Source organism: Mastigoproctus giganteus, chromosome 5 (assembly GCF_048544385.1).
Source record: "Mastigoproctus giganteus isolate SK-2022 chromosome 5, ASM4854438v1, whole genome shotgun sequence".
Taxonomy (NCBI): domain Eukaryota; kingdom Metazoa; phylum Arthropoda; class Arachnida; order Uropygi; family Thelyphonidae; genus Mastigoproctus; species Mastigoproctus giganteus.
In genome coordinates, this window is record NC_143579.1 from 17,393,569 (window position 1) to 17,413,871 (window position 20,303).

The following is a 20,303-nucleotide window of genomic DNA, read 5'->3' on the forward strand; positions in this document are numbered from 1 at the left end:
AGAGAGATTAGAAGTCAGGGTAATCCCCAAAAGAGATATATCATTTTGTCTAGAAATCGGAGTGTCACTAAAGATAAGCATAGGAGCAGAAGAATCCTTTTTGCGAGATATAAGACAAGACTGAGTTTTAGAAGGGTTGAAATCAACAAAATTGTCTTTGTCCCACTGGAGAATTACCTGAAGATCAGCATTTAAGGAATTGGTAGCAGATTTTCGACAAGTTGAAGCTGATTTAGCAGGACAAGGTTTCTCAAAATGGAAGTGGAATGCAATGTGCTATCATTGGCAAAACTATGGATAGGATTTCCTGTCAATGGAAGAAGGTCATTAATATACAAGAGGAAAAGAGTGGGGGAAAGAACTGAACCTTGGGGGACACCGACATTAGTGGAGAAGTTAGAAGACAGAGAGCCATCTACCATCACCTTCAGTGAGCGATCGGAGAGAAAACTGGATAACAAATTACTAAAAACAGTTGGCAAACCATAAGATGGAAGCTTGTTTAGAAGACCTTTATGCCAAATATGATCAAAAGCCTTTGAGATGTCAAGAGCAACTCCTTGTGTTTCACCGAACCTTTCCATTGAATTAGTCCATAAATGGGTAACGTAAGCCAGAATATTGCCATGATCGACACTGACGGAATCCATACTGGCGATCGTTGATCAGACGGAATGTTTCTAGATAGTTTAAGAGTTGGCGGTTAATTGATTTCTTCATTACTTTAGAAAGAGTAGAAGTAATTGCAATGGGACGATAATTGGATGGGAGGGATTTGTCACCCTTTTTTGGAACTGGCTGGATATGAGCAAATTTCCAAGCAGAAGGAAAAACACCTTTGGAATAAGAAAGTGAAAAAAGGCGGCGGCAAAGAATAGGAGTAAGTTCTGGAGCACAGGTTTTGAGAACAAGTGGAGAAATACCATCAGGACCTGGAGCTTTCTTAGCATCAAGTTTAATCAAAATCCTTCTGATATCCTTTTGACGAAAGACCACAGGAGGCATTGAATGGAGCGTGTTGGGAATGGTGGGAGGTGTTTTACCAAGATCATTAATACATGAGCTGGAAGAAAAATGGGATGCTAGCAGGTCAGCTTTATCCTTGGCTGAAGTGACAACAGAACCATCTGGTTTGGACAGAGGTGGGAGTAGAGATGGGCAAAAGTTGCGGCCAATAGCTTTGGCAAGAGACCAGAATGCTTGGCTACCATTAGGGCAAGAAGAAAGTTTTCTATTCTTAGCCTGTTCAAACTCTCATTTGGACTGATTAATAACTGCTTTACAATTGTTGCGAACTTTGGTGTAGGCAGAAAATGACACTGAAGAATTAAAAACAAGCCAATTACGATATGCAGTATTCTTCTCTTGAACAGCCTTAGCACATTTATTGGAAAACCAAGGTTTAGATAAAGGATGAGATTTTAAAGTGGAGTGTGGGATAAAGGATTCCATTCCTGCTAGAATAATTTCACTGATACGATCTGAGCAAACGTTGACATCAGAAATTTTGAAACAGTAATCCGACCAAGGAAAAGAAGAAAAGAAGTCTCACAGGTCATCCCATTTTGCCTTCGTGTAATGCCAAACAACACGAGGTTGGGAATAGCCATGAGATAAAGGTTCCATTGGAGAAGAGACAATCACCAAGTTGTGATCTGAAGTGCCTAAAGGAGCTCTCACTTCGACCGTGTACTTAGAAGGGTTGTTTGTGAGAAAAAGATCGAGCGTATCAGCTGTATGATTAGGATTGTCCGGTATTCTTGTAGGTAAATGAACAATCTGTGCTAGGTCATTAGTAATTGCAAAAGCCTCAGCATCTCGACCTACTGGGTCGGTGTGACTAGAAAATGGAAGCCAGCTGGAGTTGTGAACATTAAAATCACCAAGGAAAATTACCTCACTGTTAGGAAAGTTGGACTGGAGAAAGTCAAGTTGCAAAGAGAGGAAGTCAAAGAGCTCCAAGTGATTAGTGAAGTTGGGAGAATGGTAGAGACAACAGATGAATTTGACACAATGAGGTAGAGAGATTTTAAGCCAGAGAAGATCAAAGAGAGGAGATTCCAAATTGCCAAGTCTCTGACAGGGAATATCAGAACGGACATATGCACAAGTACCACCTTTGAGGCGAAAGGAATCATACAGCGAATAATTTGGACATCTGAGATGAGCAGTAGTTGAATCAACCGATAACTGAGATTCTGTCAGAAAAAGTGCATGGGGTTTGGCAGACTGCAAGTGGAAATGGACATCGTTGAGATTAGAATTGAGACCACGTATATTTGTGAAATGAATTAGGAAGTGCTTGGGAGGTTTAGATCTTTTCATAGATAAGCTTGCTCTATTAGCTTGATAATTCATGGGGTATTCAATGGTAAGAAAAAGTGGGTGGGACATGTTGTATGCAGTAATGAAATTTTGGATATGGCGTACACGTGGAAGAATATTCCCAGGTCCTTGACATAACATGGCCTCGACAATGCTCCCCGCATACACACTATTTGGACTCCCCCCAGTCACTATCTGGCAGAGTAGAGGTAGCAAGATTATACACTAGCTGATCCGGAAGCCTCCTAGAGAGTTACCAATAGGTTCGGTCCGGTGTAGTAACTAGCGGCTGGCCTGCGAACACTGTTTTAGAGCTGTGCCCTCGAAATCTAAGGAATATTTGGATCTCGCCATGACGTTCGTCATAACCTCAAAAGTCATCAATCATACTGCATGATGGAAGAGATAGGGAAGGGTTGACCGGAACGTAGCTCTAGAGACTAAACATGGGTTCCACCACTTCAAGCCTCCAATAAGCAAAGTGGTGGTATTTCACCGGTTGATGAGAGTCATCTACCACCTAGTACTGCCTGGTAACATAGACGGTCGGCATTCCTCCATGTGGTGTGGGCGCCACACCTCGACCCCTGCTTACGTTGGTTCACACCTGGGTGGTCACCCACCATGTACTTGTGCATGGAGGTTATACCCAGGATTACTAACAGTCCCACCATCGTGAAGGTGCAAGCAGAGGATTTGGCTGTCACAGACCGTCCGGACTTCGCCAAAATTGGGTCCACTTGACTTGAGTGTCACCCGAATATCAGTTCCATCAGCGTTTTAGACTCCCAGGTCTTGTACTACCTGTTTTCTGGCCATGCTTTGGAAAATGGGTAAACCATTTGAGAATTGGCAGTTTAGGTCTCAGTTAGTCTTATTGTTGGTTTTTGAAGTTTACTGCTTACAGTATTGTAGGCTATACCATGCAAGCATATTATGTCTGTATAAGTGAATTTACAGACCAATTTGCACATTGTTTAGGCTGAAAAACCTGGAATAACACAGGAGACTTTAATTCCTCCACTTGAGACTGCCTAACTACAACTACAGTCCTCATTAAAGAGGCCTTTAGGAATTCCTCTATTCTCCAGTGGGATTTGAATTTGAGCCTTTTCATAAGTGAAAAAGGGCAAAGCCATTGTAACTGAGGACTTCATTCTTGAATTGGTCATTTTCTGGAAGAGCTTTTCTATTTCACCACTGGTGCATGCAGAGGCAAATTGTTCAATTTTCCAGTTGCAGTGGAAGTTTTTGATTTTATCTATATGGTCACTGCTTCTCCTCCTCCCAAGAGAGTACCGATAAGTCTGTGGAGGTCAGTGAGGAGGTGGACTATACTCATTATGTGAGCTATGAAAGAGTTACGCAACAAAAAAGATACAAGCTTACTTACATGTCACATTAATTCTGAGTGATCAGTTGTTAGAGACGTTCTGTTCTCTAGCATTTCTGGAAGCTAAGATATAAGCAGACACAAATTTTTAATTTAATTTTTAAATCTGCATACTTTGTAACATGTCAGGCTAAATTTTGAGGATGAGTTTGGAATATTTTTTTTGTTTATCGATTACAATGTTTTATTATTGAGAACAATAAGACACAATGATATTTTAATTTACCAGTAAAACAATGAATCAAAAGGGATAAATGGTCCAAAATGTTTGCATGACACTTGTATCCTTGTGTAATTTTTTTCCCCTATACTTAAGAACAAAATATACAGTAGGAATCTGCAAATTATTAATGAGATGAAAAGATACAAATAGCTTCATTTACAGAATTTTGTGAACAGAAAGACTTGTCAGAAAGTTTTCAAAGTCAAATATCTGCAAACACACCAGCACACTTCTGAGCTGTAGAAAAAGAGACGTTTACCTCAATATGATCTGTATGACACTGCAGAAATTAAAATGAATAAAAGATTAATGCAAAATTAAAAAATCAATTGAGAATAATTCAAAAGCAATTAAAGAATTAATTTAAAATTAAAAAAAAACAATTAAAAAATTAATTAAAAAGTTTAACATAAAGATTGAAAAACAATTTTCCTTCCTGAAGCTGACAACTTTTCAACCATATTTCATGATCACAGGAATGGAAATTATAGAGCATGTGTGAGCTTGACTCTTAATTAGAGAGATTATTTGTCTTTGCGCATGCGCTCGTAAAAGACCGCAAATCGGAGATTAGATATGGACAGCGAACATTAATATACAGTCCGACCTCTCTTTAACGAACTTTCATATAGCAAAATTTTCTATGTAGCGAACTTTTTTGATTTCCCCCTTGGTCATTACATTGAAAATAGTTTCTGTATAATGAAGAAAATTTCCGTATAATGAACTGATTTCGAGAGACCCAAGTATGCATTTTTTGCACCTCCGGCCTTTAGGCAATAAAGGTGATGCTGTAGAAAGCACGAATTAAGAGCTAAAAGGATTAAGCATTAATCCCTTTAGCTTTTAATAGCTAAAGGCTTTAATTCCACAAATTAAGAGCTAAAACATTTTACAATTTAATGGTGTAAAACCTTGTAGGAGGAAACTGGCCAAATATGGTGCGGGTAGAAAAAGATGGAAATTTGAGAGAGGTCTTTGCCCAGCAGTGGATCAGCAATGGCTAAAAAGAAGTAAAACCAATACAACTTATACACTACTATGCCGAGAAGTCCCACGTCACTGACCACAGCCATAGGCAAAGATTAAGGCATATTCTCGACGCAGGCACTGGCTCTGGTCAACCTATTTTATACTGTAAGCATCCTATTAGAGAATTAGGGGAGAGTGATTTTCCTTTATCTCTGAAATTCATCTGTTCTTTTTGAAGAAATGAGTCATCCACACTTTCATTAATTTCACCTGTCTCTGTTTAAATGGTAGTTACAAGTGGTCCCTAATTTTAGCTTTGTTTTAACTACTGTGCAAGTAACCACCTTACAGTATCTCAGAGGAAATCCTTGAGTGTAGTGTGGAACACAAATTTTGTGTTCCACACTACACTCAAGGATTTCCTCTTAATAGTGTAAGTGCTTAACAGTGTAATCACAGCATTAAAAAAAAAAAGAAATTGCTTAAAATTTGAGTCCCTGCCAGTAGTGTGTCAACCATTCTGAAAAACCCTGTTTCGATTCTCAAACTGTTTGAGGAAACGGAACCCAGTCAGAAGCGTGCAAAATTATGCCTTTGAGAAGATGTAGAATAGATGTGCAGAAGTTTGCCTTTAGCCAGTGGGTAGTTGGTTGGTGGAACAGACTTCCATCCTTTGTTGTGGAAGTTGATAGCCTAAATAAATTTAAGGCTGAGCTGGACAGGTATTTGGAACGAAAGGAGGTGTGAAATGGGAGTGTGTTTTTTTTTTTTTTTGGCTGATGCTGCATAAGCTTGCTTTCTTGCATCATATGCTCTACTAATGCTAATTTCTGAATTCACAGTATTTTTCATTGTTGAAAAGGTCATATTTCTTTATAATGAAATTTCTGTATAACAAATTTTTTCAATGGAATGATCGATTTCGTTATATGGAGGTCCAACTGCAATTCTCATGTAATTTAATTTCGATGGTTTCTGCAATTAATAGTCTCTTATAATTACATTGGACACTAAGTATTTTGGGCTCGTTAAATAAAACTGTATTGTTTGCATTAACAGCATGAAAGGCTAATTCTCATGCTGCTGAACTTCTCAAGCACAGAATGAGGCTGCATGCTGTTTTACTTGAACATTCAGCAGGAATGGCATTGATTCTTGGTAAGACGAGTCACAATCATTGCAAGAAATGTATACCAAGTCATTTATTTGTGTTGTAAAAGAGGAAGGACTGAGCATTTGTTCATTATAGCATATAATTTACATAATGGTCTGGCCACAATCTTAAGTTCGGTATCTTTAAAGAATGTGTTCAGCTGTTTGTGCCACTGTTCAACATATGGGACAGAAATAAAGTATTTTTTGATGTTACGATCATTAGTTGGTGTAGTTATTTGTATTCACAATAACTACACTCAACACCAACCATGCAATTAAATAGTATTTAATTTTACTATAAAATTAAAATATATACATATAAAATAAATAAAAACTGATCTATTTACAATAGTTATAATAAAAGTGCTAAAAATTAAAATGTTGTAAATAAAATCATTAAAATACCGGTAACCGTAGCTTTCGGAAGCGACAGCCTCCTTTCTCAACCTCCTTTCTCTTCACTGTTGAGAAAGGAGGCTGTCGCTTCCGAAAGCTACGGTTCCGAATCTAAATACAGATATTAACTAGCAGATTCTTAAACAGGGGTTATCCCCTTGCTACAATAAACCGAATTAGGGTATAAGCTAAAGACTGCTACACACGTTCAGGTAAACCTGTCAGTTATGCCTTCGCAGGCATGCCTGTATTGTTAGGTCTACTGGATGTCCATAGTGCATCCACACGCTCCAGTAAACCTGTCGCCATTCATTCATTCATTCGGCTGACCATGGAATCGACAGATGACATTTTAGCAATAGTTGGCTTATTATTTGCAACAAAATGTTTTTTTTCATAGAATTTATGTAATTATTAATGATAGTCGAATAGGGAAATCCCCCAATCTGGCAGTGCGCCTGCCACGTCGCTACACACACTCTGGTTTGCCTGCACAAGTCACTCCAGTTCAGGCAAATCGAATGATTTTTCATATTTCCTCCGGTCGCTTGTGCAGGTCAAAATAACTGTGCAGTTTTATCATCCACACGTTCCAGTAGACCTGTACAGGCATGCTTGCGCAGGCATAACTGACAGGTTTAGCTGAACGTGTGTAGTGGCCTTAAGGATAGGATACAAATAACTATACCAACCAACAATAGTAACAGCAAAAAATACTTTATTTCTGTCCCATACGTTGAACAGTGGCACAAACAGCTGAACACATTCTTTAAAGATACTGAACTTAAGATTGTGGCCAGACCATTATGGAAATTACACACTACTGAACAAACGCTCAGTCCTTTCCTCTTTTACAACCCAAAGAAATGACTTGGTATACAACATTTCTTGCAATGATTGTGACTTGTCTTACCAAGAATCGACATTTTTTATTTCTTTCAAGTTTTTCTCACTAACAGTAACACCTAAATTCAGGAATTAAAAAGTTGTTATAAAAAGTGCATATGTAAAGCACTTTAGGGAGGGTATTTTAAAAAAATGAATTAAAAATATACATTTTTCCAGTATAAAAAAGGCATTTTTCACACTTGTGCTCATTAAAGATTGGAAATAAAGACAATATTAATAAAGTAAACTGTTTTGAATAATTTTTTTCTTATTTTTGAATGTTATAAAATAGGGTTTTCTAACTGCACGATTACTTCTAAGTAAATAGATGTGCCTATTGGAGGGTTAAAGTGTTTATACTAACTTTTAGATTTTAATGCTTCTTCTACCATTGGAAGCATTACTGCCTGTGACGTACAGCAGCAATGTAAATTTTTTTTTTCTCACAGGCACAATCCCAAACTTTATGAACTTTTGTAGAAGTTGTTTTAATGTCGACATGCCTCGGAAATTGGATCCATGGTTGGAAGGTTACATAACTGCGCTTTCTGAAGAAGAGTACAGTTATGTGAAAATTATTGATAGGTGCAAAATGTCTAATTCTGCCTTATGCATACCAAACTTTTTAAGTTTGGTATGCATAAGGTTTTGAATGACAAAGGAAAATTCTGCGAAGCTGCAAGTGAGCGGAAAACACCGAAGAAACTGCAACCTGCTCCAAGTCGAACAAGGGAGGTAGTACGAAAAGTGCAGTCGCTCGTTTTTGGCGAAAATCCAAAAACCCAAAGAGCTATATCGTCACGTGTGGGAACCTGCCAGTCAACCATTTATTGCATAATCAACGAAAATTTGCAACTGGAGAAGAAGCATAAGGCCCACGTACACCACTTAGGAGCTAGACACATTGCTGAGCATTGGGTCAGTGCTCAAAAAACTCTATGAAAAATATATGGTAGCTGAAATGTGGAAATTCGTAGCAACATTGGACAAAGTGTGGGTATACCTCTCCAATTGCAACAGAATTCGGGCAATTTATTACCGTCCATAGGGTGACAAGGCCTTTCCAACATGGGCATGTCAGTGCAAGGAAAGTTTTGGCCGAGGTTTTATGGTTGTAGCTGGTTTTCGTTATAACGGCAAATTTGAGTTGCGTAGAGTCACTAAAAACGTGTAAGTGAACTCAGTGTATTAGCAGACTGAAGTTCTACAGCCATTGTTTGAACGTGAAATACCCACATTGTTACGGTTCTGATACTGAAAAGATCTTAGTGCACCGGGATAAGGCGTCCATATGTCACATCCCATCTGCACTTTTTTGCAGAGAATGGAAGTGGTGACAGGTATTCACTCGATCCCGTTTGAAGATATATATGTTAAATCACCTGACGCCGCATACATGGATTTTTGTGCATTTGGACTTTTGAAAAGAGCTCTTGGAAACTGCTACCCCAGAACTGTTGAAGGCTTGTGAAAAGTCTGCCAGCAGGAATGGGGCAAGATCGACTTGGCAGTTTTGCAGCGTGCTTTACTTCAATGGAAATTGTGATGCCGTGCAATAGTCCATGAGCAGGGAAAACAAATAGAACACAACTGGTGGTGGCAGCATGGTTTTAAAGCAATTTTGTGGTTTTAAAGGACTGTCAAAATCGTTATCAAAAGGCTGAATCAACCCTCCGTAGCAAGGGTATTGAAAGAGGAGATTCGCCACTTGGGGTAATAGGCTGTCCTTGTCATCTTATTAATTTGTGTGTATGCCTTCCTCTGAAAGTGGATGAATACTTGATGAAAATGTATTACTCTCTATGAAGAAGTACTAAAAGGGAAAAACAAATTTAAACAATTTCAACTGATGTATCTGCTGAAAGTAAAAAAATATTTTGAAGCATGTGTATACATGTTAGTTGTCTTTGGTTAAATGAGTAACTGCACTGGTAGAACAGTGGCAATTTTAAACTTTAAATGAACAGTTGTGTATGTTTAAAGTTTCAGGTTACTTATTTTTCTTTTCCCCACTAATTTCATAAACATCTACAGTCTTACTGTAGTTGTTTTTGAATGATTTATTATTGTTTTCACAGAGTAAAGACAATAACACAAAACCCAATATTCTCTCCAGATAGGCACTACACTGTGGGAAACAAGAAAATGGAAGAGAATAAGTGATTCATGTTTCTCTTTTCTGTCTAAAATGTTTTCTTTGCAATTTTCAGAATTTTTCTTGTTTTTTTTTCTTTTTGAAAATAAATGCTACAAAACACAATTTAAAATTTTAAATTTTTTATTCAAACTTAAAAAGTACATATCAATAAGTACAGTTGTCCCATGCTATAGCACAGTTCACTCAGCACTTGTTTGCTGTAGTGCTCTGTATTTTTTGATACCCTCCTCCAGAGTTGTGCTGTTAATTCCAAGGCCTTGTGAGGAGGTAGTAGGTGTATTAGTAGGTGTTTGGATTCCTGAGACCTGTTGAAAATTTTTTTTTATTGCTCTTCGATATTGTAATTAAAGAAAAAATAATTGATTTGCTGACAAAACTGGAAGTGCAAAACATTTCCAATTTAGCTGTCTGTTTATTGCCCCAAAAGTTATTTTTTGTGTCCATTGGTAATTTTCTGTTGCTGTTTGTACTGTGCAAGTTTCTTTTGTTCATGGCTGTAAAACGCTATGGTCATTCAATCTATAGGTAGAAAATACATCTAAGTGATCACTGCACCATTTCTTGCATATTACAAAAATATTACACTTTATACATCATTCCACCCAGTGGTGTTAATTGAAAACGGACTGCCCACTTGGATGAGTGCTAGATTTATACTCATTAAGTGGCTTTGAGCATTTTGAAAATCAATAGTATCACAAGCTGTTATTATAAAAAATGTAAATACTGTATACATATAAGGTTCTGTAATTTTTAACATTTTATTGAGCATATACTGCATTTATATTTTATTGCATAATTTATGTATTTAAAATTGTAAAAGTTGTGCTGCTACGTTTACTTTTGTTATAAAAAAATGAAATGGTGCTTTGAAATTGGTTTACGTAAGTTTAACTACATACGTATGTAGTTAAACTTATGGGTAAACTATGGTGTATTTACACCTATATTATATAGTAAATTTAAACCCATAACGTATTGTGCCTTGAGCATTTAGTCTTCAAAATAGAATATAATGTAAATAATTGTAACTGTTGGTTATGCCACCAGTTAATGTTAATTTTACGTTATTATATTAATTTTATGTAAAATTATTTACATTATATTCTATGTATATCTCTTCCCCCCTGCTTATTGTAGGTTCACTTAGCACTCTGTTTTTGCAACCTCATTTAAGAGTAATAAGTGGGGGATGCATATGCTGCAATCTGTTAAGAAAAGATGAAGTATTGGCACTGTTTAAGATTCAAAAAACCCCCTATAAAAATTTCCAAAAATTAAAAAGAAAGTTGTGCACCTGTCAGGTGACCTTCCACCATTTTTGCTATATTTTGGGTGCCACCACTAATGGGTTAATATAAAATATGTATTTTGTCAAATAAATTTAATTTCTAGTGCATTGTGGACTCAACAGACACCTGCTTTTTTCCAAAAAAAAATTTCCTTTTTTCTCCTACTTACAATTGCCTGACCTCCAGCATTTTGAAAGTCAAAAGTTGGAAGCTGTGTTATTAGATGCCACTAAACAGATTTGCTCTTTGAATACTTTCAACATTTTTCCTTATGTTAAGCAGCAGCTATTATTTGTTACAAAAGTTTTCTTTGTGATTTCCTTGTTATTTACTTTTCAAATTTAAATGATTTAAACTCTATAGCGCTTATGAATGGGGTACCTGTTCATATAACATTTTTGACTTAAAGAGCCCTAAATAATTACCATCTGAAGTTTGGCCATTGATTTTGTGAAACACTCCCAATATGTATATAAAATAACACTAATTTAGATTTATTTTTTCAAATGTACTTTTACATGATGTCTTAAATATTTACTTTAGAAACGTATGCTGTTTCTGCTTTACTCAGATGTAATATCTGTTTCATATGTATAATATTTTCATAATTTTAGGACAGACAGTGGAAGCTCATGCCACTAAATGTACAGTACTGCAACATCCGCAGTTCAGCGTTGGTGATAAAGTTAAAGTATTATTAGATGTAGAAACTTTAAAGGTGATGCAAGAAGGACATGGTGGATGGAATCCTAGAATGTCAGAGGTAGTGTTTTAAAATATGTGAATCATACCTCACATATAAATTATGGTTCAGTGATGACTTGCTTTATATTTTTATATATATATATATATATATGAATTCTGGTAAGTTCATTCTTCCACAGAAGTAATTGAAATTGGAGTGGCATTACAAATACATAGCATTCCCCCCCAGTGTGTAATGGAAACCTGAATGAAAAAAAAAAAAAAAAAAAGTTACGAAAAAAAAAAGTATCTGATTAGAAAAAAAAAATGTTAAAAAAATTTTAATAGTGGAATTTAATATAATTTCTACAAGCATGTCCCCCCCCCCTCGGGTGCATACTTTCTATAAGTTTTTGACATGTGCAGAGTGGAACTCCTCCCTTGAAGGCTGTGGCTAGTTATCTTCTTGAACTAGGACTGATTGTTCTAGTGCTCAGTTGTTCCAAAACATCCCAGAGGTGTTTCGTTGGATTAAGATCTTGGTTGTAGCTGTAAATGGCACATTTCACCACATTATTCTCCTCAAATTGCTGTTATACTGACCATGCTTTGTGATTCTGTTAGTATATCTCCAAAGAATTTCCATGCAGATAAGGCAGAATTGTTCAGAACATTACAGTAGAATGTCACAATTTCAATGTTTCTTAAATGAAACACCAATATAGATAACATACAGCATGATTCAATACCATGTAAAACAGGCCTATACATTCATGCTTCTGCTCCTGAATTCCATTGTGGGTGCAATACTATTTAGATTAAGCTGTTCTTTGGGCATATGCTGCCTCCTTGGAATAGTTTGATTTCCTCCACATACTACCACTGCTGTAATGTCAGTGCCTTCATTCTCCATAGTAGGATAGGTGGTGATGTGAATTGCTGAGAGATGGCTTACAAGCAGTTGCACAATAATATTAACCCATTGTACAAAGTGTTTTTCTAATGGTTGTTGGTCTTATACCTATTTCAGCTCTGTCTTTAGTTAGCACATTAAGGGGTCCATAGGTGTGCACAGCATAAAACAAGAAAGGGGCCCAATCACATTTTAGGTTCTCCCCATAAAAAATAAAATATTTTATTTTAAAATAAATATTGTAATATTAGATATAAATATTCAATTATCATTGTCTAAAAAAATATGCGATATACCTCTACCACCCATGCCTTCATGGGTGGTAGAGGCCGACAGTTTGGGGAAATTCAAAGGTCATTTGGATAGTACTTTCGGGTAAGGGAAGCGCATAGGATGATAGGTTTAATTTCCTTTTTTTTTTTTTTTTTTATTAATTATTATTATTTAGTTATTTATTTTATTTTATTTATTTTTTGTTTTTATCATTGTTTTGTTCTTATATTTTTTTTTTTTTTTTTTGGCTGGTGCAGCATAAGCCATAGGCTTTCTTGCACCATGCGGCCGTTACTAATACTAATACTAATATATAAAAAATGAATTTATTTTACGTTTCATTTTCAGATTCACTGCATTTGACTTTTTTTTTACTGACGTATGCCTTGATATTCATTTTTTTGTTGATTTTTTCCTCGTCTTTTCTGAGCTCTGCTTTTTGGCTTATTCATTATTATAAACTCGTTTGTGAACCCCTATGTTTCGCGATCACCAAGAAGACCTTCCATGAATCACCAAAAAAAATAGGAGATTAAGCGTAAAGTAGTGATATATATGAAAAGCGTTTTTTACTCATTTAGCGAGGGGAGGCACTGCAAACAGTACCGATATATTGCATACGTTCTGGAGGCTACCATCACGCAGCATAGCGGATGGCTGTCTCAAATGAAATGAGCATGGAAATTCAAATATCGGAATATGGTTTACACGTAAAAAACATGAATAAAATAAAAAATATCTATTTTATTATTTAAATATTTATTTATTTTAATTCTTTAGTTTTAAAATTCAACAATGTTTTTTTTTATGATTTAACAAAAATGTTTGACACGTGAGGCTATGTGGGTCCCTTCAAGATTTCAGGGGATGATGCCCCCTCCCCTGTGCCTACGAAGGGGGGCTCCCTTTGTGATTTGCTGTTTCAACTGTTGACATGCTGTTGGAGTCATTTATGGAGGTCCATTTAGAGTGGGATGAATGATTGCAATACCTTCTCTCTTCCATTGGCATATGATATTTCCAACAGCTGATTTTGGGTGTCACACTCTTTCTGCTATCCAGCGATGTGACAGCTGCTGTCGCACCTCTTAGGAAGGGAGTTAGGTCATTTTCCCCATCTCATTCCGTTTACCTGTTATTGAGTGTTATCTGATTATCTACCTGTTATTAAGTGTGCATGGTTTTTATATCCTACTTTTAACAGATACTGCTGGAATGTGAAGCTAGTTCGCCTCTGTGCGGTGCACCCTAGATAACAAATAGTTCTAGTGATCTCCTGGCTATGTACACATGATTTTTGCTATGATGACTAATGATACTAAAGGCTCCTCTCAGAGCCAATTGACTAAAAAACTTGGATCTAGTATTAAATTTTTCCAGATAAATATAGAAGGCATTAGCAGAACTGAATGCTAGTTTTTATGCAAAATATTAAGAGATAATGATATTGATGTGGTCGCTATTCAAGAAATCCCAACGGATAGTGAGGAACAGCTTCGGACTAGGGGAAAAATACCAGGCTATGATTTAATAGAGGCAATGTACCCTCAGGCCTGTGTTGCAACATATGTAAGGGCTAAAATCGAAAATGTGTGCTTGCTTTCTTCTATCATCGCCAATAATATCCATGAAATAATTATCAAAGTAGGGGAAATAACTGTGAATAACATCTATTAGCCACCTACTACCATATGTCCTCCAGCTGCATCCCCATCCAGCTGTTTATCTTGGTGATTTCAGCAGTCATCACGCACAGTGGCGATATAGAGGTACTTCATAACGGTGAAGTACTTGTTAACTGGGCAGAAGAATGTAGCACCTACTTCATTTTTGATGCCAAAGAATGAGGATCATCCAAATCAGCTGCCTGGCAGCAGCAGTATAACCCTGATCTCTGCTTTGTCACCATCGATGAAAATAATTACCCACTTACAGCGTCTCGAAGAAGCCTAGCAGATTTCCTTCCCAGTCAGCACTGCCCAGCCTTTAAAGAAACCGGAACAAACATCCCACTAGTAATTTCTTTTCCCCGCCCTAGATGGAACTTCAGTAAGGCAAACTGGGATGCTTTATCAGGAGACCTTGATAGGTGTTTGGGATGGATTCACATGCATACTCAAACTATTCAAGGCTTTATACACCTCAATCAGATCACCTTGCAGGTGCCTAGTCTCCAGACACTGTAATTTGCAAAACTTAAGCCTTTCTTTGTAAGAGCAACCCTTTGTTCCATTCACTAATCTTGTTGCCCTTCTCTGTACTCGTTCCAGCAGCTCTACATCCTTCTTAAAATGAGGCCTCCAGACTTGTGTACAGTACTCAAGGTGTGACCTGACCATTGCTTTATACAAGGGGATAATCATCTCCTTATCCCTGCTAGAAAAATTCCTGTATATCATTGACAAGGCACCATGATCTACTCATGCATACCATCTGCACTGCTCAGAAAACTTCATATCTGCCCGCACAATTACCCCCAGGTTCTTTTCTTTCTCTACCACTGTCAGTGTAGTACCACACAGTTGATACATTACTCTGGGGTTACTGCTTCCCATATGCAGTACTTTACATTTGTCAATGTTAAACTTCAGTTGACACCTCTCAGCCCATTAGTGTTATAAACATCATTAACAACCCTGCTGACCTTTGTATTGTTTGCAAACTTGAACATTTAGCCTGATATACCATCATCAATATCATTAATAAATACAGAAAACAATAATGGACCCAACACTGAACCCTGGAGGACTCCACTAATAACATTAGTTCACAAAGGGCAGTGTCCATTGATTACCACTCTCTGCCTTCTTCCACTCTACTATCCCTTTATCCATAGCAGCAATTTGCCTCCAATGCCACACCACTGCTCCAGTTTGTGCAGCAGCCTTGCATGTACAACAGTATCAAAAGCCTTTCTAAGATCCAAATATATGATATTTATTCTTTGCATCCAGTTCCTTTGTGACCACATCATAGTATCCAATCAAATTAGTTAGAAAAGACTTCCCCTTAACAAACCCATGCTGCATCTGATCTATAACTGAAGTGTTGTCTAGATGATCCTGCAGTGCTTGCATTAATTTCCCTGGAACAGAAGTTAAGCTAACAGGTCTGTAATTACTAGTGTCGCCCTTTGATCATTCTTTGTGAATTGGGGTCACATATGCACATCTCCAGTCCAATGGTACCTCCCCTGAGTCCAAGGAAGCTCTCATAATTATGGCTAAGGGTTTGCTTACTTCCTTTTTGCTGCCTCCTTTAATATAATTGGATAGATCCCACCCATCCCAGGTGCCTTTCTTAAGTTTATCCTCAACAATTTCTCCTCCACTTTGCTCTCAGTTATTACAAAATCATCTAGCTCACTGCCAGAGTTTAATTCACCTCTGGCATTCCCCTCCCTGAATAACTCCTCATGTGTGAATGTAGATGCAAAATACTCATTTAGTTTGTTAGCTACCCGAGCAGGATCATCAACAGTTGAACCATCAATATCAAGTGGACCAATCTGATTCATCCCCTTTCTCCTAGAGTTTACATCAGTAAAGAACTTTCTGCTATTTTTCTTTGCATCCTTTGCCAAAGATTTCTCATAATCTGCCTTTGCCTGCCTAACCTCCTTTGTGACTTGGTTACTGACTAGCCTATATCTATCATAGGCTTCTGTCTCACCTGTTAATTTATATGTATCCCATGCATTTTTCTTCTCTGCCACATGTCTCATTAATTCATCTGACATCCATTTAGGCCTAAACTTTGAACAATAAGTGCTGCAGACCGTTTTCTGATGATGAGATCACAGCTGCGCTTAAGAATATGAGAGTGGGCAAAGATCCAGGTTTTGATGGCATCCATCCAGAATTTCTAATTCACTGTGGAAATACACAAGAATGTGGTTAGCACGCTCCTTTTTTGCATACTACAAACAGGTGATATTCCAAAACCTCTCAAATATGTGAAAATTATTGCCATTCTGAAGCCAGGAAAATCAGCATACCTCCCTCAAAGTTGCCATCTATTGCTTTACTAAGTGTAACTTATAAACTACTTGAAAGGCTACTCTACAAGAAGTTCAGCTCCAAAATACTTGAATAAATTCCCGTCGAGCAAGCAGGATTCTGCCCAAACCGAAGCTGTGTAGATCAAGTTCTCACCTTAACAACACACATCAAGGTAGGGTTTCAAAAACAACTGAAAACCTCTGTGGTCTTCATTGATCTAACTTCAGCTTATGACACTGTTTGGAGAGACTGCTTAATATATAAAATACTCTGTACAATATCCTGCAAAACAACTCCCAGACTCATTGATAACATGCTCACAAATAAAAGGTGATAATGGGACACACAATGAGCAATAAAAAGAAACTCAGCAATGGCCTACCCCAAGGCTCTGTCCTTGCTCCTTTACTTTTCAGCCTTTACATTGTAGACATGCCCGAGACTCGCTCCAGAAAGTTTGGCTACGTGGATGATTGGGCAATAGCAACGAGACATAAATCAGTCAAAATAAACAGAAGGGATTTCAACAGCTGACCTATCCACCTTGGGTAAATTCTTTTGCAAGTGGAGACTCCAACCTAGCGCAGCCAAGACTGAGGCATCTTGCTTCCATCTCAATAATAAGATGGTGACTAAAGAGCTGAACGTACACTTCGAGGATGCCCTTCTTAACCACAACAAATATCCGAAATACTTAGGTGTCACACTAGACAGAACATTATCTTTCAACGAACATTTTACAAGGACTGCAGCAAAACTGAAAACAAGGAATAACATTCTGCAAAAGCTATGTCGTACCACATGGGGCTCCTCTTCCTTGACCTTACGTTTGTCAGCTCTTGGTCTTATCTATGCAGCTACAGAGTACTATGCTACAGTTTGGCTTAACAGTAACCACATAAAAAAGGTGGATGTACAGCTAAATAACACCATGTGCATCATAACTGGAACAGTCAGGTCCACCCCTGCCTTTTGTCTACCTGTCTTGAGCCACATCCCACCAATAGACCTCCGAAGAAAATGTGCCCTCATCAGAGAATGCAGAAAAATAGACAATCCTGAACTACCAACAAACTCCAACAACATTTGAGACCTAGGAATAAACAGGCGCCGTTCCAGACATCCACCAATCCTGATGGCTAAAACATTTCAACCTTCCAATTTCAACCTTTGATACATATATATACTTGGACGCAAGAGTGGGTACAAAACTCCCCTCCTTGATGTCATACCATGCCTTGTATCTCTGAAACACCCTGGTTTTGACCAGCCTCTTAGGATATGGCTAGAATTAAACAGGGCACGAATGCACCACAATAGATGTGCAAACCTTCTCTATAAGTGGGGCAAAATTCCTTCCCCGACGTATGACTGCAGAGCTGATTGACAGACCATCCAACACATAATAGAGGACTGTGCCTTGCAAGCCTATGAAGGAAACCCTGGAGACTTCCTGATGGTGACTGATGCGGAAATTGACTATTTAAATAAATTAAATGCTCATCTGTGATTCTTGTTCTATTTAATTTAATTTTATACTTAAATTTATATCTATCATTCTTTAGCATTAGCATTAGCATTAGTAGAGGCATTTGATGCAAGAAAGCAAGCTTATGCAGCATCAGCCAAAAAAAAAACAAATAAATAAAAAATAACCACTTCCACTTCACCCCTCTGTTCGTTCAAAATACCTGTCCAGCTGAGCCTTAAACTGATTTAGGCTATCAACTTCCACGACAAGGGATGGAAGTCTATACCAGCAACCAACCACCCACTGGCTAAAGGCAAATTTCCGCACGTCATGTAATTTGATTCCATGTGTACTGTACAAGCCATACGATAAATAGATAAATAACAGATACTGCCATCTGCCTATCTTGTCACTTATGGAATTAACTATTACTTTCAAGGGATGACGTTTACTAATACATGTTGTTGGACATTGTATATCATTAACTTGGGTGGAAGTCCAGGGAGGCAGGTTGGCATATGTCTCTCAAAACTATCTTTCTGATTGTCCAACCATCCAGCACCACTTGGTGAGAGAGTGTGACAATTCAAGGGTAATCTTGCAAAGCCACATAAATTGACTTTTGGTTTGAACTGACTATTATTTTGAATTTATTTTATTTAAAAATAGCCCATTCATTGCTGCATGTAAATCCATATTCCACATTGGCTTTTATCTCATAATGAGTAAAATTAGCATTAAATGTTTTGCTTTTACTCTAGCTTGAGCACGTTGGTTAGAGAAGTTTACAATTAGATATTTGACAAGAAATATCATTAATCATGTTTTGTGGTCATATAAGTTAGTGCATTAGTATACACAGTAAATCAACTGAAGTTGTGCAGTGGCACAGTGGCATCATTACATAACATCTCATATTGTGAATTTCTTCGCAATAAATTGTCTATCTCTTTATATCTTGAATAAATAATGCTTCTCAGTGAGTACCACCATTCAGAAAGCCAGAAAACGGCAATTTTCAAATGGTACTGGTACATTAAAGAAGGTTGTGATTCTGCAGTAGATGACTAGCAGCCTGGATGATTGAGGACTTTTACCACTTCAGAGCACATTGCAAAGGCCCAAGAGATTCTGGATGGAGACAGGAGAATCACATTCTGTCAGCTAAGCAGCAGATTATCAGTCTCATACAGTAGTGTACATGCTATTGTTACAGAGTTCTTTAATGTTACAAATCTGTGTTTGCGGGATTTTACACCATTTGATATCTGATAAGAAACTACAAATTCTACACCATATGACATGTGTAATGAAGAATTTCTGAGTCATGTAGTGACAGAAGAGACACGAATCAGTCATTATGATCTAGAAAAATGCCTCATAAAATGGTTCACATTTACAGCACATAACTTAAGGCCACTTTGCAACTGCAAGACATTTCAAGCAGCCCAGCCCTATAGCATTATAAGACATTAGCACTATTAAAACCAAAATATACATTAAAGAGACCTTTCTGAAACTGGAACAGCTTTTTGTTTACTTCTTTTTAAAGTAAAGAAGTGATATAATGAATGAAGAAGTGGAAGGTTAAAAAATCCTTTAATAATCATCGGCACTTCCATTTTTCCCTAAGAAGTAACAGAGTTGAATTCTGCAAACTGACAAAATATCCTTATTTACCTAACAAGGAGATGATGAATTTTAGTGAATTTTTTGCAAATTCTAAAGTCTTGAATATTAAAAATTTATAGTAATTAGCTTGTTAATCCAAAATTGTTATCTGATCAGAACAACAAGGTGACTAAATGTTACAGAGTGGTGGGGCAGTTAAGATGTGTCTCTAAATGCCATATTATAAGAATTGTTTATGATGTAGCATACATGTGCTGTGATTCATTGTATAAGGTTCTACCTGTTGCATGTTATTTGAAAGTAAGTACGAGATATCATAAAAATTCAGTAAAGGCAAAACATGCAGAGAGATCTGAGCTGGCTCACCACTCTGACATCTGATCATCTTTTTTTCTTTTGATAAAATGACAGTTTTGAATTCACGTGTAAGGATTATCCCAGACTTTATATATGAAAATTAGTGTAAACTCCATCAACAATCGTTACCCATATGTTTTATCTGTTGCATGGAATCTTTTCAGTTTGCG

At 37.2% G+C, this 20,303-nt stretch overlaps 1 protein-coding gene across 1 annotated transcript in view; it reads left to right on the top strand.

Moving 5' to 3' along the window:
* mib2 (E3 ubiquitin-protein ligase mind bomb 2) overlaps positions 1-20,303 on the top strand; it is a 388,603-nt gene that overhangs the window by 155,439 nt on the left and 212,861 nt on the right. Inside the window, exon 8 of the mRNA XM_090373924.1 lies at positions 11,417-11,565. Coding sequence (XP_090230050.1) covers positions 11,417-11,565 — 149 coding nt within the window. The remainder of the gene's footprint in view (positions 1-11,416; positions 11,566-20,303) is intronic.